The 26,766-nt window shown below is 38.3% G+C and overlaps 1 protein-coding gene across 6 annotated transcripts in view; it reads left to right on the top strand.

Moving 5' to 3' along the window:
* Nucleotides 1–26,766, top strand: part of Dll (homeotic protein distal-less) — a 204,664-nt gene that overhangs the window by 87,615 nt on the left and 90,283 nt on the right. For all 6 annotated transcript variants that reach the window (XM_087361098.1, XM_087361099.1, XM_087361101.1 and 3 more), the window contains one exon: nucleotides 13,914–14,095. In XM_087361098.1, the coding sequence (XP_087217224.1) occupies nucleotides 13,914–14,095 (182 nt within the window). The remainder of the gene's footprint in view (nucleotides 1–13,913; nucleotides 14,096–26,766) is intronic.

Below are 26,766 nucleotides of genomic sequence, written 5' to 3'. Positions count from 1 at the left end.
AATGTCTCTGAATCACCCTGTATGAGTAATTCTTAGGATTTTGTTTAATTATTCGAAAAAAAACAGCTTTAAATTTCTATAATACAATTTTATTGTCTTTAAATTGTATACGACGATCCAAATGTCTCTGAATCACCCTGTATGAGTAATTCTTAGGATTTTGTTTAATTATTTGAAGAAAAAAAACAGCTTTAAATTTCTACAATACAATTTTATTGTCTTTAAATTGTATACGACGATCCAAATGTCTCTGAATCACCCTGTATGAGTAATTCTTAGGATTTTGTTTAATTATTTGAAAAAAAACAGCTTTAAATTTCTACAATACAATTTTATTGTCTTTAAATTGTATACGACGATCCAAATGTCTCTGAATCACTCTGTATGAGTAATTTTTAGGATTTTGTTTAATCATTTGGAAAAAAACAGCTTTAAATTTCTACAATATAATTTTATTGTCTTTAAATTGTATACGACGATCCAAATGTCTCTGAATCACCCTGTATTTTCGAAAATTATTACAACGATAAAAGTCAGCCTTACGAAACACGAAGATCTGGAGAGGAGTGACAAGTGTTTGTCTTCTAAAGGAACTATCCAGGCGTATACTTGGAGAGACTGAGTAAAATCAGGGAGTTGTTTTAGCATATCAATACGGTTTTGTAGGCCACTTCTGAGTAAGTGTTTGCAATAAATACTATTACTTCTGAGGGTTTGTCGGTCAGTCTCATGAAACTGTAAGTAAACCGTCTGAAGATGATATTGAAATTAACTAGCGGTAATAAACAATTCCCTTTGTTATATTACGCGAGCTTATTTTTTTTCTTACAGAGAATTTAGCATCTTACGAACAATGAAGTGTAATTTCCATTTATGTGGTGGGAACGAAAGACACACGGAGACAGGTTTTGCTATCAGTTATCAGTTTACTTAGCAAAGTACATAAGTTAACGGAAACTTGTCTCCGTGTGTACATGAATTCTCCGCAAGAGAATGAGTTTCCTTGTTGAATCAGGAACTATTTTGTTTATAACAGTCCATTGTTAGCCGGGTTTTCTTGGAACTAGAAACTTGTTTAATGAAATTGTTGATTAATAATTATATTTTTAAACATTTTAATTATTTTACGACGTATTGTTAGTGTGAATTTTTTTTAAAACGTAAACTCATTTCAGTCATGTATCAGCTAATACCTTATGTGGAAGTATTATCCGTCCCTTTGTGACTAATTTTAATTTGGGAACGGAATATGAATACCAGTACTGCACTTTACCTGGAAAGTATGAGAAACTAAGCCGTGAATATTTTAAAAACGTTATATTTGAATGTGTTTAATCCACGCAAGTCATGCACAGTACAATAGAGATACATAATAGTCAGGTAAATTAAAATCCAAACCAAAGAATTTAACGGAATTAGGCCCATAATGTCTCACAAGGGTTAACGCCTTCATGCAAACCACAGTGCAAGAACGATCTAAGGCCATTATTCTCTTCTACAATAAGTTGGGCCCACGTTACCTGAGGAAGGACAGAGTGGGCCTGAATAATGCAGCTCAGGGTTTCGGTTGTTCAAATGTGTGGTGCAATCACGGAGGATATTTGGCGTAGACATTCGTGTTTCAGAGGATGCACGACAGAACGGTGTCCATATTGAACATGTAATCCACAGAGGATAAATCTCCACAAATTGTCATATATTTTAATATATATATACACATCACTGTATGAATATTAAAGCTTTTATTAAAACTTTAAATCGGGCATTATCTCGTGCGTCACTCTGTAGCTACGTTTACGTAATTATTTGGATAGTTAGTTAGTTCTTTAAATAGCTACTTAGTTACCTGTTTAGATAGGCAGCTGATTAGTCGAGTAGCTTGATATACGAGGTGCGATCGGAAAGTTTCAAGACTGCGCGTATAAAAACCCGTACACTTATCTCAGGTATTAAATTCATCCATCACCCTCGAAGTAGTTCCCCTGGGAGTGAACACAACGATCCCAGCGCCGCTGCCAAGCCTGGAAATCTTTCTTTGTCAGCCTGTCAAGCACCATCTGCGATTCTGCCTGAATCTCTTCTATCGTCTCAAATCTCCTTTCCTTTAGCTGAATTTTCATCTTTGGGAAGAGGAAGAAGTCACACGGAGCTTAGAAATGAAGTTGGGGTCGGTTCTTGCAAGATCTTTGAGCTCCTGACAAACGAGAAGTCAAGTCGATTCTGCTTCTGGTCCTCAGACAGGATGCGTCGCATGTGGAGTTCTTCCTTTAGAATCAGCTGACAGGTCCCATAGCCTATCCCAACAATGTCGCACAAGTCGTTGATGGTACGACGTCGATCTTCGTGAATGGCCTGCCGAATCTTCGTAACATTTTCGGGCGTTGTGCTCGAAGATGGTCGTCCAGAACGCTCGTCATCATCGACAGAGGTTCGGCCATTTTTAAAACGTGAATGCCACACAAAAGTTTGTGCACGACCCATTGCGGACTCCCCAAATGCTTGCTTTAGCATTTCATAGGTTTCCGTAGGCGTTTTGGCGAGTCTTTGGCAAAATTTGATTTGTTCATGAAAATCCGCCATTCCGAAATCGCAGGAGGGTCGGTGTAATGCACTACCAAAACGCCCGTAAGTAAGAAACAAATGCTAATTCGATGATGCCGGCTGGCACACTGATTCACTATGAATGTAGGCCGCACCCCCTAGCGGCAGAAGCTCGTACTACATCCGGTTCGCCCGCTATTGACACAGTCTTGAAACTTTCCGATCGCACCTCGTATGCATATACAGAATGTCGTAAAAATGATATCTACACGCTATAACTTTGCTCACCGCTGTAGGCCTTCGCTACGAAGTTCACGGTGGTCATTTGGAACACCTGCATTAGATTTGCTAATTCACCAAGTGCCAATGCAGACGTATGTAGTGGTTTAGTTTATTCAGAAACATTTACTTCAATCATTGAACGTGTGTATACAATCTTTTTGAGACACTTGTGTAAATATGTAGGACTGTTGTGGAGACACTGTAGCAAGAACCGAGCCTGATGTCAGACCGCATGAGAATTATCATTCTGCCATTACTGGAGCGAGATAGTTACAGTGAATCCAATGTAGGTAGGTTTTCAGATCCGCAGTCGAAACAGTTGTGTGACATATCGTCCATTTTATGAGGTAATATTCAATGTTCACGACGTTTCAGGAGTTAACTCTACTCACTTTTCTAAATGAATGAGTGATTGTCATTATACTGACAGACCGTTTAGTCAGTTCTTGGCATAATATTAGCAGCAACGGTTAAGGTTTAACCTGGGATCTTTAAAATAATTAAGATGGTATGTCGAACAACTGAACCATCGATGTGGTCTAATGGATAGCAGATAATGTCCAATGTAACGTTCTCATAACGAATAATTCATTTCTCAATAATTTAATTACCGATAAGACGATAAATTAATATTAATATGAATATATTTTATTATGAAGATAATTTTTCCGAAGGAACATTTTAGTTTTTATGGACTAAACTGATTGTAGGTTGAATAACTTACCCACAGAAGAGATTATTAAAATCAAACGTAAGGCTTGTATGTTATGATGTTCGATATGAAGTGTTAGTGACTTGGGATATTCACACAGTGGATTAAACGTTGCTACAAGCCAAATGTTGTCAGCCGTAGTTGTGTTTGTTTGCTTAATGAATGAAAGATATTAATCTGTGTAATGGATTCTCGTACGGAGTGCGGGCTGTTTTGTAGGTTTTGCGAGTTACTGATGCTTTACCAGACAATTTGTAATATCACATTACTAAGATCTGTATCTCTCCCTTTCATTATCGATCGTTTTCAGACATAAAATTTTTCATTAATGTACGATGTATGTGCCTGAGTGCGAAGGGGACGTTATAAAGCAATTCACCTCTGTTTGTATATTCTGCTTATTTGTATTTGATAACCATTTTATCTTATTCTTAAATTATATTAATGTAATTAGTATTCCTTTAAATATGGGAATTTTTTTTAAATTTAGTGACTGCAGTGCGTATATTTGAAGATCATTGCTAACAGATGTTATCGAACTCGAATATTTTAAATATTAGGCTTATAACTGAGAGACCGTTAGTATTTTAATGTTTTAAGGTAATAGCAGTTATCAATTATAATAGCAAAGTCGCTTGAACACGCGAATAGGTTTAACATCCCAAAACGTATTTTAAGCCTGTATAAAATACACGCTTGTATCACACAAAGCGTAGGTAGTGTCCTCCATGATATAATAAAATAAAATATTTGTTTTGACTTCGCTTGAAAATGAAATTTATTGTGACACAACGGACCGTTTCACACGTGGTTACACCAATATACTTTATCTTCCCTATAAACACCATATACTGCATTTCATAAGAGCTGAATATTCTTATTATTTTCCGACCATACGTACACATTTATGTTTAATTTTGTCTAAATATGCTCAAAAGTGAGTTATATTAGTATTTTGTACAGTTTAATGTTTTCTTGTAAGCTAAATCCTCATTTATACTTAACCATTTCCTGTTCATAAGTGCCATTCCCCACCTTCTGATTTGTGGTCAACTTATCTGTCTCTCCATAACATCTTCGTTGTTCCCTCTTTCGTCATCACCTTCGAATCCTTCTTAGCTTCCAAACTCCTGCTTTCAATTCTGCAGTACAGTTCTCCGCGTAGGATTTGAGGTTTCCAAGGCGGTGAGTCTGAAGATGGTTGCCTTCTGGGTTGTTGCGCTGTGTAGTCTGGTCGATGTTAACCAACGTTTCAGAAGTCCATTCTACTTCCATCATCAGGGCGATCACTGGATAACTTTGAGACTCTCAATCACTATATTTTATCAAGTGTCAAGATTTATCTTGCTCTGACTAGTTTGAAATTGCAGGTTATATTTGTGAGTAAGACACCTAATGTGCATTAATGTAGTATTTATATTGTAGTGTAACTTTTAATAAATCTGATGCTGTAGGCTGTAATCTATAACCTATTTAATATAAGATTACGTATTAAAGGGAGAATGATAATTGGTATATTGGGGTTTATAGGATTAAAATTTTTCTAATTCTTAACTCATGAGGAAAACTACGTAAAGTACGGCCTTTCCAGTCTACAGTGTTGCCAACCTCCATAAAATAGATTTGTTAACGTTTCGTATTCAGTTTTCCTTTGTGTTAAAAAACACACTACGATTTTAAATATTTCGGAAGGAATAAAAGTTAGAGAAGTGAACTGTACTCCACTTGTCTTACGTTCCGGTTCTTTATCTTTAATTTTTATGACAACTTAACAAATGTAGTCACCTCAAACAAATGGACAGATTGTTCAAACAAATTAACTGTATCACAGAAGAAAATGAGTCAATTTTATACGGTGCAAGGCGAATTTCTAAAAATGTGATTTATTATATTTAAAGGGAGAAAAGGATATATATATCAGAAGCGATGGGTAATGAAGTGGTTTAGAAAAGGGAATTTTTTATCAGAAAAGATGGGAAAATAAACTTTGTTGTGTGTATTCTGCTCAAGACTAATACAGTTGGCTTGTTATACAGATGTGGGCTAAAGATCCGAGTAGCAGTGGGGGAGAGGGGAATGAGAAACCGTGATCATAAAACCCAAACACTATATGCAAACACGACATTTTTTTTTTGCGTGTTACGTTTGTACGATTGCATGTTTTGAAGTAGAACAACTGGCGTAGTCGTTCACGGAATACAAGTTGCTCTTGTACACTGGAGAAACAGTTACTCGTCCCTTCTCGTAGTCTAACGGGATCTGTAACTACATAGTTTATCGCAGTTATACATGTGCAGCGTTCTGTCCCCTCGATGCGTCTTGTATATTTCAAAGTTTTCGAGAGAGAGGGAAAAAAAAAATTATCTATGAAAAATACAAAATACGTAAAATTTTTATTCTGCCTCTAGTCTGACACATTTTGTTCGTGCGTGTCACCGTATTTGCTGTTTTGTGAACTGCTGTTCACATACAACTTGTGTTGGTTTCTGTTCTGACCTTTTGTTCTCTCCTCTCAAACAGTAAGACCGAAAGTTTAAAATACCCTATAGGGCCAGAACAGTTTATTTAATTCCACCTGTAATCTTATGGATGTGAAAAGTTGTCTCTTGTTTTAAGTAAAGGTCAGAGATTGGTGGTGATTGATAACATAGAATTCATGAGAACATTTGTACTTAAGAAAGAATTAGTAACATCTTAACGTAGAAAATTACATAACAAACTGCATTATTTATTGAATAAAAATTTTCTTGGATATTATCCATCGTCTAGTAAATATAAAACGTAAAACGACGTTTCGGAGATGGGACTCTATCTCCGTCTTCAGGTTCTGAAGAGTCATTTGAATAAAAATTTCCTTGGATATTATCTATCGTCTAGTAAATATAAAACGTAAAACGACGTTTCGGAGATGGGACTCTATCTCCGTCTTCAGGTTCTGAAGAGTCATTTGAATAAAAATTTTCTTGGATATTATCCATCGTCTAGTAAATATAAAACGTAAAACGACGTTTCGGAGATGGGACTCTATCTCCGTCTTCAGGTTCTGAAGAGTCATTTGAATAAAAATTTCCTTGGATATTATCCATCGTCTAGTAAATATAAAACGTAAAACGACATTTCGGAGATGGGACTCTATCTCCGTCTTCAGGTTCCTACACAGTTGCTCCCACTAGATAGAGCTAATCCCTATCTCTGGACAAAGTAAAAAAGTGAAAGTCCCGGAATACTTTGTCCAGAGATAAGCAGAATGGACCATAAAATAATATTTGATTAATAGTAATTATTTGGCTATGTTATGTAAACTTAAAGTTTTCAATTAAGGTATTTGTTTTAGTTCAAATGTGGGAGTTGTATAGTATCTATTAGAACAAAACGTATAATAATCATGATTTTTAAAAAACCTCTTTCCAGAGAACATTTTGGGAGCTTAAGAATATTTATTTATTTATTTAGTGTTCTGTCTGACGACAGGTCCATATGAACAGGATCCTTCCATCCTTTTCTCGGACTGGGACCTGTTCATATACGTTCTTGGCAGATGATCCAGAAGTGGTTTGCCATTGCCTTCTTCTGTGTGTGAATGGAGTAATTGTTGGGATGCCACGGAGGAAAACTCCGTGTTGCCTAGACCACGGCCTTGCCCAACACAAGTTATAAATTCGGGCACCGCCGGGAATCGAAACCGAGACCCCAGGATTACAAGGCCAGCGTTCTAACCGCTAGACCACCGTGGAATATGTGAGAGGGTAATATTAAAATAGCTCCCCGACACATAGGATATAGTGATGTGATGTCTGAAAAGGCTCTCAATTCAAGTTCAAATACCGTAGCTGCAATGTACAAAGTTAACACATTCCATGTCACAAACGAGAAGTCTGTCACTGTATTGCGTATGAATTTGGTGTGTGAAATTATCGGAGCAAAGGAACTTGTCCTGGTAAACCTTGACATCCTAAACGAAACATTTTTTGGATACCACAAAAATAATTAATCCAGTTGCAATAAAAATACGCGACACGCAAATGCGATGCGATTGAAAATCCGAGCATGAACATTTTTATTTCTTATGTAGTTCACGGACGCTTATTCGCTCCTCATATATCCTTTATTCAGCTTTTGAGTAGCCTAAAGGAGAAAAGGGACTCCAAGAATGTAGCCGGAAGGTAGACGCTTCGACGTTTATCTCACCGTGTTTCTGCAGTGCGTTGTGATTCCGGCATATTGTTTTCTGGAGGAGCCCCCCGTAGCAGCTTACAAATTAAATATGTCCTCTACACGCAAGCCACACTCAGTGGATGTAACAGTGGTCTATGTTCAGAAATTTACTTGTGAAGTGTAAATAGCTACATGCAGGGATCTTAATCCATCCCTGAATGCCTATTAGGTGATAATTCTTAAATAGAAAATTAAATTTCTATTAATTCCAATTAATTATTCGGTTTTGTCCGTCTAATCACAATTATATTTAAAATTTACAAATAAGATAATTAAAATATAATTTTATGTTCCACATCGAATAATCGATTTACATTTGGAACATTTTTACAATATGTTTCGGTTTCATCGAACCATCTTCAGGTGTAAAATTATATCAATAAACTTAAAACTCAATTACACCTGAAGATGGTTCGATGAAACCGAAACATGTTGTAAGAATGTTTCAAATGTAAATCGATTATTCGATGTGGAACATAAAATGATATTTTAATTATCTTATTTGTAAATTTTAAATATAATTGTGATTAGACGGACAAAACCGAATAATTAATTTTATATTTGATTCACGATATGACGCAATTATACTATCTTATTAATTCAAATGTAAAATTTATGATTGGTTGCTCACCAAATATTTGTTTTCTACATATGTTAGAAAAACCATATAAGAGTATTATTCTTTTATTGTAGTTATTACCAATTTAACCCTCTAAAGCTCTGTTGAAGCGATAAGTAGAACGTTTACACTGTACGGCAGTTATTAAAACAATTATTTATTTTATGTTTACGTAAGTCTAATGATTATGTAATTACGGTAATTGTCGATATTAACTGTAAATACAGCAGTTACAGGATAAATATCAAATTTACGTAAACTAAGAATTAACAGTTGTCTTTACTATAATTTTATTAGTTCACTATAAGTCATAAAGGATTTTGATAAGAAATTAACTGGTTCTTCGCTATTGATAAATTAATGTTAATCTTTTAAAGAAATATATGAATTTGTATAGTTTGTTGTAGAGGAAATTTGTATATAGGAAATTCAAAAATCGAATGATACGTGTATTGCTAATTTTTTAACTAGGGTTTCGCATATAAGCTACGTTTTATATTTTTCGTTATAACATTTGGAAATAGGGAGGGCGAAATATATATCGATATAAGGATGCATGCGTAAACGATATTTTGGTAATGGTTTATAGCCTGTATGACCTGATATATCCTGCGCCGATAACAAAGGGCTCGGATGATTAACCAGGTTAATAAGGAGAGTGTGTCGGGAGGCACTCCAAGCCCACTGCAACATACCTTTAGGCGTATGACACATTTGGTGGGCTAAATCACCATGGAAAAATTTACACAAGACTCTAATTTTCTACTTGAGCTCGTGTGTGTTTGTTTCCAGATGGCCTTGGCTGTCATGATTAGATTTCGTTCGTCACGTCTAAGGCCTTGTATGAATTTCTCAGGGTTGCTGGTTTATGAAAATGGTTTGTTAGCTCGCTTGGATTATTTTGGTTCTCAATTACGTACGCTTATGTTATGTATCACTGAGAGGGAAATTTATTGTGAAGAAATATAATGGAATTATGAGAAATCTGCCATCGTCTGCATAAACTAATTTCTTCAAATTTTCATGTTGATTTTGAGGAAAAACACACAAATTACTATTACAAAGATGAACTGGTTGATATTGTTTAAGTAAATAATCTCTGTTTAAACTGAAAATTGTACAAAAACGCATATATATATATATATATATATATAAGGAAAGGTAAATTATTTATTGTTAAAGTATGTGGGAAATATCGCTATTATACTTTATAGGGCCACGTATTTAGGCCCTATAATCTCTCGCCGTACAAAGTGGTTCTAAAATTGTTAGAAAATTTTGTATTGCCACCGTGTTATAGTCTTTAGAAGATTGGCTTCATAATATTTACGTTATTTTTGAATGTCAATTACCACATTAGATTTCGAGAACTCAGAACACGTGTCGGTGTTATTGACAATTGAGAGGTACAAAGTGAAAGCCTATGTTTCTATGACGCAATAATATATACTAATAATAACATATATACTATACTATAATACTTATACTATAGTATACTATGTACGTTAATAATAAATTGTATATTAATTCTAATTAAAATCCTTCAGCTGGTTCAAAGCCTTTATTAAAACAGACACAAATCTTTTTTTAAAAAGGAAACTGGAGTAAAATAAACTAGAAACCTAGACCGCTAGTGATGTGATGTTTCATGTGAACCCATATCTGGGTAGACGTGTTTAAGATACATTGGCATGACATTCTGAGTTTCTCTTATTGTACAAGAATAAAATAAAAGGAGACAGTCGAATAAAGAAGCCATGTTTGTCGCTCATGAGGACGCCTTCAGGGAGCCCCATGTGTCATAACACTAGTTCCATTCCGTGCCGTTCGGGGCGCGCCTGTCAACTTACATAATGAAACGTATAATTTGTTCGGAATGATGAAATGTTCTACTCCCAAATCAGAGAATGTCATGACATCCCTCGAGTGTTTAAATAGTAGTATGTGTTGTGTGACGAAGGGTGACACGGAAATGTAAGACAGGTTTTCTTATAAATAAGAAAGTATAAAAGAGTTATAGTTGACCTCACAGGTTTTATTCTGGTTAGAATCCTTTGCTTTTTTCTTAGTAAATCGCAAAATATGACGGTTTAGAAAATATTCGTTTCTGAATGCATTATAGTTGAACCTTCTGCTGTCTGTCTTTGTATTATTTATTTTACAAAGCAAAGCTATGGAACGTTAAACTATCTTCAATTGTCTGCATGAAGTCCTCAGTAATTTTTGACTCAAGTAGTGTTCCCTTTCCCACGGTCTCATTAAATGTCGTTTCAATATTAGTGTTCAATATCGCTTCTCGATTCTTTTACATATATTTATGTTACTTTACGTATCTGCAACTTTAGTGAGAAAATTGGTTTAATACTCACACAGAACTTTTGTTACTTTTATTAGTCGAAATAAAATAGATCTGTCTGAAAGAATTTGATGGCCTCGGGTTTGGTTGTCTAACCCTCAGGAGCGCAGTTTTGTGAACAAGTTTACGTTACGCTCTATTCTCTGTGGTCTACAACCAGAATGTTTTATATTTTGAAATCCTAGACTATAAAATTGCTTAAAATTAACAAATTACAAATGTGTGTAATCAAAATGTTAAAAAGGGTAAATATTAAAATTTAGATTATTATTTTAGGCGTAAATAGCGAGGAAATTCATAGATTGCAGGCTTACCTTTTTATCGACTAGTCTGAGGGGCCTAGTAAGAAGTGTGGCTATGACGGAAATACATAGACTGGCGTAATTCCATTAGGAAAACGCTTCTGAAAATCTATTTTGAAGACCTAGAAAAAGATAGAATGATAATATATATATATATATATATATATATATATATATGAAATGAACTGTAATAATTTGGGGTTCTCGCAGAGGTTATTAAAAAGATGTCTATCTTCTGGGTTATAGCGCAGTGTAATCTGGTAGAAGTTTACCATTATCTTCCTGATGATGTAGGCAAAAAAGACCTCTGAAATATTGTTAAAGTCCTACCAAACTGCGAGGTCTAACAACCCAGAAGTCTGCTACCTTCATAGTCGACTCCGTGAGAACCTGAAATCTCACGAAATGTCACTTGTTTAGAGATTAGTAAAACGCCACTGGTTTGTGGTAAACAAAAGCATATCTATGTGTGTGACAGGGACACATATTGAAATGGTTTCCAGGTGGATACACATCAGGTAGTTCCACGGCCGTCCACCACGGGGCGTTGGGTGGGTCTCGCTATCCACCTACACTGCAGTCACCCATTGTCAACGAAAACCTCTTCATTGTCGCAGAAAGTAATTGATTTCTGTTCATAATGCCAACGGATGTGTTCTCACATTGCTTGCTAAACATGATAACACGAATTCATGTTTGACAATGGAAGCCATTCATTTTAATATTTGTAAACATTGGTCGTTACGTAAACAACAAATTACATAAACACACGGGACAAATTTTAACAGGATTTTTTTTGTGTGTTTTTAAATTTGTATTAACCTGCAAAAGTGGAATGTATCTTAATTCCACGATTTGGCAGAATCTAATAGTGAGATCCCAAATTCAAATATTGGCTCGTACACCAGCAATCCTGATGAAAGTGTGTTGTGGTTAATTATTGTCATTCCAGGATTTGTCTGGGACATAATCTTAAATTATATCAACAATCATTTCTTTTTCAATTAATTATATTATTCGACGCTGTATAAGCTAGGGCACTGACAGTGTAAATGTACAAATACATTAAATTATAAGAAATATATATATAAATTTGTAAGTTTCAGCTTAAACGTCGTGTAATGTAAGGAAATTATATTTGATCCATAAAAACCAAGAAGATAAGTTAGGTTCAATCGAAATTTTTATCACAGATGAGCTGTTGATGATTTCTGTGAGTGGGCGCCAGATGTCTCCTAGCTGATTCTTCATTATGCCTATCCGGCGAGTTGCTTTTTTTGTGAATTGTGACAGTTTTAGCTTTAGAATAAAAGCGCTGTATCAGTAAATAGTTGTTAGAAGTAGCTACGAGGATGGTTCCATTTACCGGGGACGTTATCACCGATGTATCTTGTGCGTACATTTCCGGCTTGTCACTCAAAATATAACACATTGGGCGGTGAAGGGAGAGTTTCGTCTGGTGCTTCCATGCAGAACGACCGAAATGCTTCGTCTAACCCGAATTTCAAAAAAACAAAAACAAAACAACACGAGTTTGAATCGATATTAAAAGTCCAGTGTTGTCATTTTGTGAACATAACAGAAAGAATGAATAAACAGCATTGAGTTGGATTAATATAAAACCTTTAAACCGGAGTTCGTCTAAATATTATTTAAGAATGCAGACCGTACCGCAAAGAAAACACTATACTTCACCATTTCAAGGCCCAATTGGTCAATGCTGATTAAAGAAATGACCCATATTCACACGAAGCACAAAAGAACGCAGCCTTATTTATTGTTAAAGCTAGTGGGAGTTACCAAGAGTCTTTGAAATGTTAGAAGACTACAAAAATTATAATACGAATTAATTTTGAAAAATCCACAAAGGAAAGCTGCACGTGACTTAACACAGAAGACGTTCTAGGAAGAGAGCTAACATTAAATTAAAATTTGCTTTTTGTGACCTTTATCTAAGTTAAGACCGACCTTAAGCTACAAAATTTGTTAAAATACTTGGCTCGTCTCAACAAACATCATCATTTACATCGAAGATAAGTGTAATATTTACCAAACCGTTGTATAGTCTTGAAAAATGACGGCTGGACAAAACAAATCTTACATTCAGTTCGTGATCTTTAACAGCCTTTAGATAAAACAACTTAGTAGACGCAGGAGCATTTTTTGTATATTAAATTGCGTAACAAAATTTAAAATCAAATAACATATCTTTCTGTTCCTGGATGATGGTTTTGTAAACTACAAGTTTTTGCAGAAACCCGCATTACAGAAACAATAAGCGGAAGGGGACTCGAAAGGAGACAGTTTGATTCTGTTCACCCAGAGCAGTTTGGTATAATGGCAACTCATATTTGTTAGGTATCCAGCTCAAATCCCATTCGTTTTCCTTGTTATGTTTATTTAGTTTTAAATTAATCGCTCTTTATTTATTTATTTTTAAAAATTTGGATTACACCATACATAATCATCATCTCGTCTGTTTCGATGCTCAGTATGCTCGGCAATTGAGTCATTGTCAATAAATAACCTGCAAACTAACTTTCTAACTTATGCAGTATTTCTACTTCCGATTATAGATAGATAACATGATTATGACGATAATAATAATAATGTAACAGTGACAATGCCTAAATGAAAATGTAGAATCTCACTTATCCAGCATTTAATTGTGAAGCATTATCAGTCTGTACGGACAGAGATCACGTTTTACACGCATATAAACTAATAGGTAACATTACTAATTTAAAATTATAATTTTTAAAAATATTAATAGGTTTACAAATTATGGTAAAGTTATTTTTTGGGCCTGTAACAATACTATGTCTTCGAGTAGCAGATGTATTATTAATAAGCAGTAACAATGCGATTTTAATGTGCTTTTTCCAGACAAATGTGTGGACGATGGTTCGCTGCGAGTCAATGGGAAAGGCAAGAAAATGCGAAAACCGCGTACGATATACTCGAGTCTACAGCTCCAGCAGCTGAATCGGCGGTTCCAGCGCACGCAGTACCTGGCACTTCCTGAGCGGGCCGAGTTGGCAGCCAGCCTAGGACTCACCCAGACTCAGGTACATTGTGACGTTACAAACATCTGTCGGCAACTGTAGGCTACGTTCAGGTGTTAAACACAAGTTTCTATCGCTGGTTCAGCTGGCAGCCAGCCTAGAACTCACCCAGACTCAGGTACATTGTGACGTTACAAACATCTATCGGCAACTGTAGGCTACGTTCAGGTGTTAAACACAAGTTTCTATCGCTGGTTCAGCTGGCAGCCAGCCTAGGACTCATCTGTCGGCAACTGTAGGCTACGTCCAGGTGTTAAACACAAGTTTCTATCGCTGGATCAGCTGGCAGCCAGCCTAGGACTCATCTGTCGGCAACTGTAGGCTACGTTCAGGTGTTAAACACAAGTTTCTATCGCTGGATCAGCTGGCAGCCAGCCTAGAACTCACCCAGACTCAGGTACATTGTGACGTTACAAACATCTATCGGCAACTGTAGGCTACGTTCAGGTGTTAAACACAAGTTTCTATCGCTGGTTCAGCTGGCAGCCAGCCTAGGACTCATCTGTCAGCAACTGTAGGCTACGTTCAGGTCTTAAACACAAGTTTCTATCGCTGGATCAGCTGGCAGTCAGCCTAGGACTCATCTGTCGGCAACTGTAGGCTACGTTCAGGTGTTAAACACAAGTTTCTATCGCTCGTTCAGCTGGCAGCCAGCCTAGGACTCATCTGTCGGCAACTGTAGGCTACGTTCAGGTGTTAAACACAAGTTTCTATCGCTGGATCAGCTGGCAGTCAGCCTAGGACTCATCTGTCGGCAACTGTAGGCTACGTTCAGGTCTTAAACACAAGTTTCTATCGCTGGATCAGCTGGCAGTCAGCCTAGGACTCATCTGTCGGCAACTGTAGGCTACGTTCAGGTGTTAAACACAAGTTTCTATCGCTGGATCAGCTGGCAGCCAGCCTAGGACTCATCTGTCGGCAACTGTAGGCTACGTCCAGGTGTTAAACACAAATTTCTATCGCTGGATCAGCTGGCAGCCAGCCTAGGACTCATCTGTCAGCAACTGTAGGCTACGTCCAGGTGTTAAACACAAATTTCTATCACTGGATCAGCTGGCAGCCAGCCTAGGACTCATCTGTCGGCAACTGTAGGCTACGTTCAGGTGTTAAACACAAGTTTCTATCGCTGGATCAGCTGGCAGTCAGCCTAGGACTCATCTGTCGGCAACTGTAGGCTACGTTCAGGTGTTAAACACAAGTTTCTATCGCTGGATCAGCTGGCAGCCAGCCTAGGACTCATCTGTCGGCAACTGTAGGCTACGTCCAGGTGTTAAACACAAATTTCTATCGCTGTTCGGCCTTGGATACTCTTAAATATGAAACGAAACTTTACTTACTTTACAGCTTTCTGGCACGGGATAGGATTCAGTGGCGTGCCCTGAGAACAGAGTAATGAACCTTCGAATTCTTTGTTTAGCTGAGTGAATATTTACTTCTCATAAAGGAACTCTGCCTCGTGAAGATTCAGTATCTAGCAGCCATGTTCGGGGAGGAGCAGAAAATGCAAAGGGAAGATTCACAGGAACGGGATATGAGAAGGGGGGGGGGGAGGAATTCTTCTCATACCTAGACGGTACTGTGGAGGCAAATACGTATTCGTGTACTGTAACAACATTGTTACAGTTATTATGCATCATCAGTAGTTGAAGCAAGTGTACGAAAATAATAGTAATTCTAAGTACATCGGACAATCAGATGACAATTAAAAGTAAGGACTTGAGGACTTGCACGTTTTCTGGGAGAGAAAAACAAGAAAGACACGGGAGGTTCAGGCGTTGCGAAATCGGGGGGCGGAGTTTTTCCTGGAAACTAAAGAAAGCAGTCCGACTGTGCACGCAAACAAAGAAACGTCATGATCCTTGCCACGCACACTAGCGTGCTGTGGAGTCACGGCCAGCGGGCCCATTGTCAGTGGTCACAGTCCTGGCTGCCTGTTTTACCGGCTGACTTTTGATGTTTCACGCTGGTTCACCGACTGTTTGCCTTCTGGCCGTGGTTGAACCACTGACTTGCTGGTCGGTAAAAGATTTGACACATTATCTAATTTACCGACTGACTGTTGATAATTAATACACTGACTGACAACTCACTTTCTGGCTGGCTAGTTCACTTGACTTATATTCTAAAGGTAGCCTTATTACGCTGAGTTATTCATCTTATAACTGTCTGTCCGTACTTTAAACCAGGTTTCTATGGCTACCTGCGTCTGAAGACTCTGCGAGCTACTATTTAATTCAAAATAACCGTACCCCAAGTTGGGATCCACCAGAATGCGAAGATATACGTAAGAGGATGGTTTGCTAAAACGTAACTAGTGCGAGTTTCTCAGTCTCCAGGCGAAATCATGAATAGAACCTTAAGATGTGTCACAAAATATATCCCAGCAATTTGGTATTAGTTACCACAATTTGAACTCACCATTCGATATATCGACTGGAGTCACGAGATGCAGTCGAACTCCGTACGTTCGAGGATCACTTTTCTTTTATATCTCAGAGTAAATAAAACAAATGAGCCTTTATTTTTATTTTTTTTGTAGCTTAGATGCGTTATGTTTGTGTTTGAACTAAGTATGTATTTATTATTCCAGTCTATACACAAACGTTATATTAAAATGTTGTTGTTAAAATAACTCTATAACATTTGTAATATAAATATCACAATAAGTTATATTAAGTTATAATTATAATTTATAGCGATTTTCATCGTATTACGATGTTACATTATTCGGCGCTTATTTATTAACGACATGTTTCGATGATATTATTGCATCATCTTCAGGTTTTATCGTTTTTTATATTTTAAAACTATTATATATTACAATGCAACTATTTATTGATTTGCCTTTAGTAACAAGTAACAGATTAACAAATAATTTTCCGGGTCTGGTCACAAGTGGTCTGGGGATATGATCCGTGGACCGCTGTTTGTATCACGACACCCAAGATCACCGATGCTAGTAACAGCCACGATCCAATACAGTACAGTACATCTCCGATCTCTCATAATACTGATACGATATTACTTCTTGGTCCATATACAAAACATTGACATCACTACGAAATACGAAATACAAACATATTAGTGACCTGTGATACTACAACGAATGAAGAAACAATATAAAGGACAAGAACATCATAAGAGAAATGAAAACTAAAAATCATTAATAAATCAGTAAAAAATCAGTAATTCAGTGAAAAGTTTAGATATATAACACCTGATGATGGCTATATATAGCCGAAACATGTAGTGTATGTTCCACATGTAAATCAAGTACTCGATAGGGAACGTAAAATGATATTTTAATCATATCATATTGTGAATGACGGCTAATTTTAATATATATTTTTAATACTTTAAATCACAATATGACGCATCTACAATATCGTAGAGATGGTGATGTTTACTATCACACTTCGTTGTGTGGGACTAAACTCGCTGGTGACGCAGTGGGTTGGCAAAGCCCCTCGGCGTATAACTGGGGCGATACATGGGGGGGAAGCCTGCAGTGTAGTGGGCAGTTAATAGAAAATTTATGACACGTGTGTTGGAATTATCACAGAGAGAGTTTACAAAGCTAATTAACCGTTCAACTCCCTTGAGAGTGCAAAGCCAACCCTGCCCCTGTTAAAATATACCGGACGGTGAGTCAGCAGGGACCAGATAATCTCTGACCCAGTAACCAAACGAGGGACGTAGTGATGCTGTAATTAGCACTCCTGGAATCCAAATGTTCGATACTCTGTCCACAAGCCTGTCAACCTGACAGATATTTTATAGATTTCCGTGCTGTCTGCAAGAGTGAAGTAAATACCTGTGACGTAGGCTGTCCTGTAAACAAGCGATATTGTGCGCATGCGTGAAACTCGTGATTTTCAGTGGAAAACATTGGTCTTTAGTGCAAAGATATTTGTTGCTTTCCGCTTTTAGCAATATCGTTATTCATTTGTTATTTTTATTATAATAATTTTATAATAGCTGTGCTGTGGTAAATTATTACCCTCAGAGTTTATATCAGAACGAGAGAAATAAAGTTTTAAGGTCTGTTAGTAGTTCACCACGTGACTTCCCAGGTCGCATACGTCACTGGGACTTACTTCGCTGTAGTGGACTGTACCGGGACGGAACCTTAAAACAAAAAACATTTTATCGTCCCATTTGGCCGCAAATGAGAAAACGTCATTACATAAGCCAAGAAACAGGACACAGACAAACCTGCTCAAGGTCACATCCTTAGATATTTATCCTGCTGAGTATCCGGCCATTCTGAAGTCTTCGTGGTTTATCTGCAACCAGAAATTTCATTAAAATTTTCATCACATCCGACTTCTGGACCCTACCATGAGCCAGCTAAATCTGGTTAAAATCCTCACATTCAGTTTCTGCTAAGATCCATTTTAATATTATCATCCTACAATATTTAGTTCTTCCAAATTATCTTCTTTCTTCGGGTTTTGCCGACTACATTTTTGAAACAGATCTATGTGTTTGTGTTGTGTATTCTCACTGTTACTGATTGAACAGCCCATATAATACTAGATAAATAATTCAAACTATTGAGCTACTTACCTTGTAATATTCTCCATTTGTTAGTTGATATTTGTTTTGTAACATTTATGGGGGGGTTAAGTTTACCTTGATAAAATACTCTTCAGAATTTCTGAAATTATTTATGGAGACAATAATTTTGAAAGTGGTAAGAATGATAAAGAGGCATCCGTTTTTTTACACCGTAGTGAACATGAACATTGTGGTCTTCGGGCGTAAATACCAAAGTTTCGGAAAACACTTGAAGATGGAGACAGTATGTTCCTCTGAAACGTTGGTAAACATCGACCAGACTACACAGCGCAACAACCCAGAAGACAGAAATCTTCATACTCATCGCCCTGATGACGGAGGCAGTATGACCTCCGAAACGTTGGTTAACATCGACCAGACTACACGGCGCAAGAACCCAGAAGACAGAAATCTTCATACTAAGAATCGCCCTGATGATGGAGGCAGTATGACCTCTGAAACGTTGGTTAACATCGACCAGACTACACAGCGCAACAACCCAGAAGACGGAAATCTTCATACTCATCGCCCTGATGACGGAGGCAGTATGACCTCTGAAACGTTGGTAAACATCGACCAGACTACAGAGCGCAACAACCCAGAAGACAGAAGTCTTCATACTCTGATGACGGAGGCAGTATGACCTCTGAAACGTTGGTAAACATCGACCAGACTACAGAGCGCAACAACCCAGAAGACAGAAGTCTTCATACTCTGATGACGGAGGCAGTATGACCTCTGAAACGTTGGTAAACATCGACCAGACTACACAGCGCAACAACCCAGAAGACAGAAATCTTCATACTCATCGCCCTGATGACGGAGGCAGTATGACCTCTGAAACGTTGGTAAACATCGACCAGACTACAGAGCGCAACAACCCAGAAGACAGAAGTCTTCATACTCTGATGACGGAGGCAGTATGACCTCTGAAACGTTGGTTAACATCGACCAGACTACACAGCGCAACAACCCAGAAGACAGAAGTCTTCATACTCTGATGACGGAGGCAGTATGACCTCTGAAACGTTGGTTAACATCGACCAGACTACAGAGCGCAACAACCCAGAAGACAGAAGTCTTCATACTCTGATGACGGAGGCAGTATGACCTCTGAAACGTTGGTTAACATCGACCAGACTACACAGCGCAACAACCCAGAAGACAGAAGTCTTCATACTCTGATGACGGAGGCAGTATGACCTCTGAAACGTTGGTTAACATCGACCAGACTACACAGCGCGACAACCCAGAAGACAGAAATCTTCATACTCATCGCCCTGATGACGGAGGCAGTATGACCTCTGAAACGTTGGTTAACATCGACCAGACTACACAGCGCAACAACCCAGAAGACAGAAGTCTTCATACTCATCGCCCTGATGACGGAGGCAGTATGACCTCTGAAACGTTGGTAAACATCGACCAGACTACACAGCGCGACAACCCAGAAGACGGAAATCTTCATACTCATCGCCCTGATGACGGAGGCAGTATGACCTCTGAAACGTTGGTAAACATCAACCAAACTACACAGCGCAACAACCCAGAAGACAGAAATCTTCATACTCATCGCCCTGATGACGGAGGCAGTATGACCTCTGAAACGTTGGTAAACATCGACCAGACTACACAGCGCAACAACCCAGAAGACAGAAATCTTCATACTCATCGCCCTGATGACGGAGGCAGTATGACCTCTGAAACGTTGGTAAACATCGACCAGACTACAGAGCGCAACAACCCAGAAGACAGAAGTCTTCATACTCTGATGACGGAGGCAGTATGACCTCTGAAACGTTGGTTAACATCGACCAGACTACACAGCGCAACAACCCAGAAGACAGAAGTCTTCATACTCTGATGACGGAGGCAGTATGACCTCTGAAACGTTGGTTAACATCGACCAGACTACAGAGCGCAACAACCCAGAAGACAGAAGTCTTCATACTCTGATGACGGAGGCAGTATGACCTCTGAAACGTTGGTTAACATCGACCAGACTACACAGCGCAACAACCCAGAAGACAGAAGTCTTCATACTCTGATGACGGAGGCAGTATGACCTCTGAAACGTTGGTTAACATCGACCAGACTACACAGCGCGACAACCCAGAAGACAGAAATCTTCATACTCATCGCCCTGATGACGGAGGCAGTATGACCTCTGAAACGTTGGTTAACATCGACCAGACTACACAGCGCAACAACCCAGAAGACAGAAGTCTTCATACTCTGATGACGGAGGCAGTATGACCTCTGAAACGTTGGTTAACATCGACCAGACTACACAGCGCAACAACCCAGAAGACAGAAGTCTTCATACTCTGATGACGGAGGCAGTATGACCTCTGAAACGTTGGTTAACATCGACCAGACTACACAGCGCGACAACCCAGAAGACAGAAATCTTCATACTCATCGCCCTGATGACGGAGGCAGTATGACCTCTGAAACGTTGGTAAACATCGACCAGACTACACAGCGCAACAACCCAGAAGACAGAAGTCTTCATACTCTGATGACGGAGGCAGTATGACCTCTGAAACGTTGGTTAACATCGACCAGACTACACAGCGCAACAACCCAGAAGACAGAAGTCTTCATACTCATCGCCCTGATGACGGAGGCAGTATGACCTCTGAAACGTTGGTAAACATCAACCAAACTACACAGCGCAACAACCCAGAAGACAGAAGTCTTCATACTCTGATGACGGAGGCAGTATGACCTCTGAAACGTTGGTTAACATCGACCAGACTACACAGCGCAACAACCCAGAAGACAGAAGTCTTCATACTCTGATGACGGAGGCAGTATGACCTCTGAAACGTTGGTTAACATCGACCAGACTACACAGCGCGACAACCCAGAAGACAGAAATCTTCATACTCATCGCCCTGATGACGGAGGCAGTATGACCTCTGAAACGTTGGTAAACATCGACCAGACTACACAGCGCAACAACCCAGAAGACAGAAGTCTTCATACTCTGATGACGGAGGCAGTATGACCTCTGAAACGTTGGTTAACATCGACCAGACTACACAGCGCAACAACCCAGAAGACAGAAGTCTTCATACTCATCGCCCTGATGACGGAGGCAGTATGACCTCTGAAACGTTGGTTAACATCGACCAGACTACACAGCGCGACAACCCAGAAGACGGAAATCTTCATACTCATCGCTGTGAGAACCGAAAATCTTACAGAATTAATTGTTTTGAATACGACAATAAATATTCGAATTATAAAAAGACTGGAAAATATCTTGGCCAGCCAAGTGATTGATTTTCAAGAAAGACCCTGCTCCGTGGAGTTATCCCTTTAAAGCTGAAGCTGTTCTAAATATTAGGTAAGAATTCAATTCGTACCGCAAAGAAAACACAAAGATCAGGAAATAATCACGAAACTGATAAACAAATAATAAAGAATTCTGTTTGTTGAAGCAGGTGTTACATGCAATTACCATTTTGCTCTAAAAGTTTGCAGCTGGTTCCAGAAGTGTTGTGTGAAGGTATCTGGACGTTTTTATCTGGACGGGACGGGCAGCGCCATGTTTGTAACGATACAGAAAGAACGAATTCTCTTGCGATGACTTTGTAACAACTTTCCGAAACTGTGGAATCAGATTTATCACGGCTATTCTGTCACGTGACACCGAAACAAATTCGGAACCAATCCCAACCCACGCCGCGGTTGCTACTGGAATTCTCCCATCGAAGGCATCTCACCAACCCCTCTCCCCTTATCGCTGCATTGTTACTGCTACAATTATATTGAAGCTGTTTATCAGGCAAAAGCGAGACAAGTCCATTTAGCCGTGATCTCATCCAAACAATACATCTACTGAAGCAGGATATTTTTTAACTTTTCCTAAATTATCTTCAGTGCTTACACCACCTCTGATGAGATTAATGCAAAGGTAGATTTTCGTGGAAACGTGACTTAACGCGAAAATTCTGCAACCAAATATTTATCCATTATCACCAACTAATTGTCAAATTGGGAATATGTTCCTGAGTTGATCATTTTTATTGGTACAGTCGGAGATTGTGATCTATTTTTTGATTATTTAAAAGTAAATTAATACTTTAACAACATTTAATTTATAAACGTGTAACTAGTCGAAACGTCATTTAACAGACAAATTCTTGCAAAGCTCAATGTCGTTCAGATGGCCAAACAATTCCCCAACTCTTACCAGCATGTTCACAAGAGTTAACCACTGGTCACAATTACATTTTCCTGGGGGGGGGGGGCATGAACTGCAGTCGATATTAAACCACGCGAACTAAAAGTGCTTCCGAAATTTAACTTGGAACTATAGGCCGCTAACCGCCACGGTGGTCTAGCGGTTAGAACGCTGGCCTTGTAATCCTGGGGTCTCGGGTTCAATTCCCGGCGGTGCCCGAATTTATAACTTGTGTTCGGCAAGGCCGTGGTCTAGGCAACACGGAGTTTTCCTCCGTGGCATCCCAACAATTACTCCATTCACACACACAGAAGAAGGCAATGGCAAACCACTTCTGGATCATCTGCCAAGAACGTATATGAACAGGTCCCAGTCCGAGAAAAGGATGGAAGGATCCTGTTCATATGGACCTGTCGTCAGACAGAACACTAAATAATAATAATATAGGCCGCTGTTGCGCAGATACAGAACGAGACATCTTTTATACAGAAGGAGATTCAAAGAACTGCATCCGGCCTTCTACTCTTTGTAGAACCAAGAAAACCAAAATGTGTCATACTTAGGTTTTGTAGCTCGTTTCGCTTTGGCAATGTTCAGTAATGTCTCCTTTTTATTTACTTTGTGGCAGTGGTCCAAACCCCCGGGGGTAGCTACCTCGCACGCTCATACTTCCATCTCTCTTCTGAGTAAATGAAGGCTATTGGCCTAGAGGCCTAGAGTTCGAAGCTAGCTGTTGACGTTACAGCACGCCATCATAATGTGACAGCTGTCTTCTGAGTAACGTATAATGCACAATTTATCCAATGTATCTAGTTGTTATGTTACGTAATTTAAAAATGGCTACCACAAAATATTTAATCTTTTTGAAATTAAAATCTTTTATTGAATTAGGATTTGAGGTTTTAACGGCGGTCTTCTGGGTTGTAGCGCCGTGTCGTCTGGTGAGAGTTTACCGACGTTTCAGAGATCCTTGCTGCCTCCATCATCAGGGCAAGACCAAGAATATAGATCTGCGTGTTACTCTATGTTTCTCAAACATTATTTTTATTCTTTTCTGCCGATCAAAAAGTTTTTCGGGGACCCAACTGTTGACATAATACCGATTCAGAGGGCGTTAACTCTGTGTTAAAAACTGATCAATGAATTCCGAGTATAGCCTACGACATTCCACGTGTCTAAAGGAAGCTGAAAGTTCATTACCTAGTTCACAAAAGCCACACTAGACGTAGCAGCTGAACTATTAGTGCTACTGTTTCGTACTTATCCAGGCAGAGGGTTGTTCATGGTTTTATTCATCTTTCCCAGATAAATACAGGGACAGTTTTTAAAGTAGGTCACGACCGATTCCTTACATACCCTTTAAAATTTTTCGTGTATTACTTTTCTCTTCAATCGACGGCACGTAATCTGAGTTACTGACAGCGTCGTTTAATAAGCCAGAAATGAATAAAAATATCCCGCCACTGGATTGTGTCTTCAGCTATATGAATCCAATCGGCACTCGTATTTTTATTTCAAATTTTAATTTTACCAGAAAATTACCAGTCAAGAATGATTGGAAAATACCAGACAGTTAACGTTTATACGGTAACGTAGTTATTCTGTTTCTTACAAAACTTTAGAGTACTCCAACTAGACATATTTGAGTTATAATAACTGAAAATAATGATTAAAAAATTATCACCAACGAACCAAAACAAATACCTTAGAGAACTTTAGATTCTCAGGAGAGATTTCGCGCCTTGGAGTTAGCTAGGTTCAGCGGACGTTCATCAAAATTTTCCAAATTCTGGTTAAGCCGAAATGTTGCGAAGGATTGCTTAAATAACTGGGAACGCGGTTGTGCCCTTGGTGCGCCCAGCGGCAACTAATGAATGCAACAGAGGCTCGGTGTAGAGAGCGTGAAATCTGAAATTGAGGGGCCTTGACTGACGGAGGAAGACCGCGGCGCAAGCAGGAGTCTGCTCGTTTCTTTCCAATTCAATGATGGAAAGGCTACGAGTCCGTGTAAAAGCGACACAAGTGAATTTCACGCGTCAAAATCTTTATTTCTTCTAGACGAGACATTTTCAACACTTACTACAGTAGTGGTATGAGCCGGGATAGCTCAGTCAGTATAGTGACTAGCTACGGGCTGGACGGCCGGGGTTCGATCCCCGACGGGGGCAGAGGATTTTTCCTCTAGCCTCTGCGTCCAGACCGGCTCTGGGGCCCACCCAGCCTCCTCTACAATGGGTACCGGGGTCCTTTCCCGGGGGTAAAGCCGGCCGGGGCGTGATGCTGACCACTCACCCCCATCTAGTGCCGAGGTCAAGGAAGAGAGGAGCTATACCTCCACTCACCCCAAACGCCTACATGGCGTATAGTGGGACAAACTTTACTTTTTACTACAGTAGTGGTACTGCGTTGCCATCCGATTTCTACTGCCGACAGTTACAGATTAAATTTTGCACTCAACTTCGAATTACGTTAAATTCCATAACTGTACACTCTGAGTTAGAGAAGTGATGAACAAGGACCAATGGATTGCAAGCAGACTCTTATATGACAGCATATTTAAAGTAGATATATTATTAAGTGTCAGACTTGTAGATTAATCGAAAATAATTGCTTCTGAACGAATAGACCCACAGTAAGTTACATGTTGTTATAGCTACTAAGTAATTACAGTGCGAGAACTACTTTATAGAGCGGAGCATTCTTTATATGACTGAAAATGTTCAGGGACCTGCTGGCATCTTGTTAACGGTACTGATGTCACGAGTCTTATATACCGCGTGTGCCAGAAGACACCTCTAATTCATCGTAGGTCATAGATATAGCCTTATAACAATATATATATATATATATATTTATTTTCACAGTCCATACACAAACGTTGTAATTAAATGATGTTGTTAAAATTATATAATATTAAAACATTATGTAGTATAAAATATTATATTTTGGCGCTTTATATCGTAAATACGATTTACATTATTTAGGGCTTTTTTATTTATTAAACGACATGTTTCGATGGATAAGACCTCATCTCCAGGTTTATATCAATTTTATAATATTTTAAAATTATTAGATATTTTTTATGCAATGTATTATATTGATCTGTGGTTTGTTTGTAGATTTTCTATTTTCATGATGAGTTGTTTGTTTGTAGTCAGACGTTTATTTTATGTGGAATTAATGTTTAATTATTATCATGAAAATGATTGTGGAATTGACATAGGAAATAAATAAATATAAATATAAATGTAAAAATGTAAAAGCTACAAATTATAACATTATATTAATAAAATTATAATACAGCTGTTATAACACGTTTACTATTGTCTGTGACTAGCTACAAACTCATAATTAATATCAGTAAGGGAAAATAATTCATAATTCATAACCCACGCGCAGTTATTATAAGTGTAAGAACTATATAATCCCAAGGAATTTAAAGGAATAATACCACCAATAATAATTCCCTTATGAGCTTCTAAAAAATGACTAATTTAAGGTTTTAATTTAGTTTTTTTTGCACATTATTTATTTAGATGAATGCATTTGGGTTATTTCTAGTAAAAAGTCTGTGGACCGTGTTATATAATATTCAAATTTCTGTCAGTGTGTAATAGATCCGGTTTTATCGTGAATGTCTGCTGTGGGGATATCGAAGTCATTTAACTGTTCACACATTTTCGTTGTCGTCATAGTAATCAATACGTAGTCATTAATAACTCCGGTCTGGAGTTAAGTCCTCTGTTGAATTATAATGTGTCTGACGTTTCATAATGTTTAGAGAATAAATTAGCAGAAAATGTAACTATTAAATCTGAAATTGCGTGATATTTTGGTGTGTAGACCTACTTAATTTTGTGGTCAATTATGTGGTTAAAACTAAATTAATTTCATTTACTTTCCATTATCCAGAACATTT

Source organism: Zootermopsis nevadensis, unplaced genomic scaffold, assembly GCF_977971745.1.
Source record: "Zootermopsis nevadensis isolate Lab colony 2312 unplaced genomic scaffold, Znev_1.0 Znev_ptg000050l, whole genome shotgun sequence".
Lineage (NCBI taxonomy): Eukaryota > Metazoa > Arthropoda > Insecta > Blattodea > Termopsidae > Zootermopsis > Zootermopsis nevadensis.
Note: the sequence above shows the minus strand (reverse complement) of the source record. Positions and strands in the feature narration are given on the sequence as shown.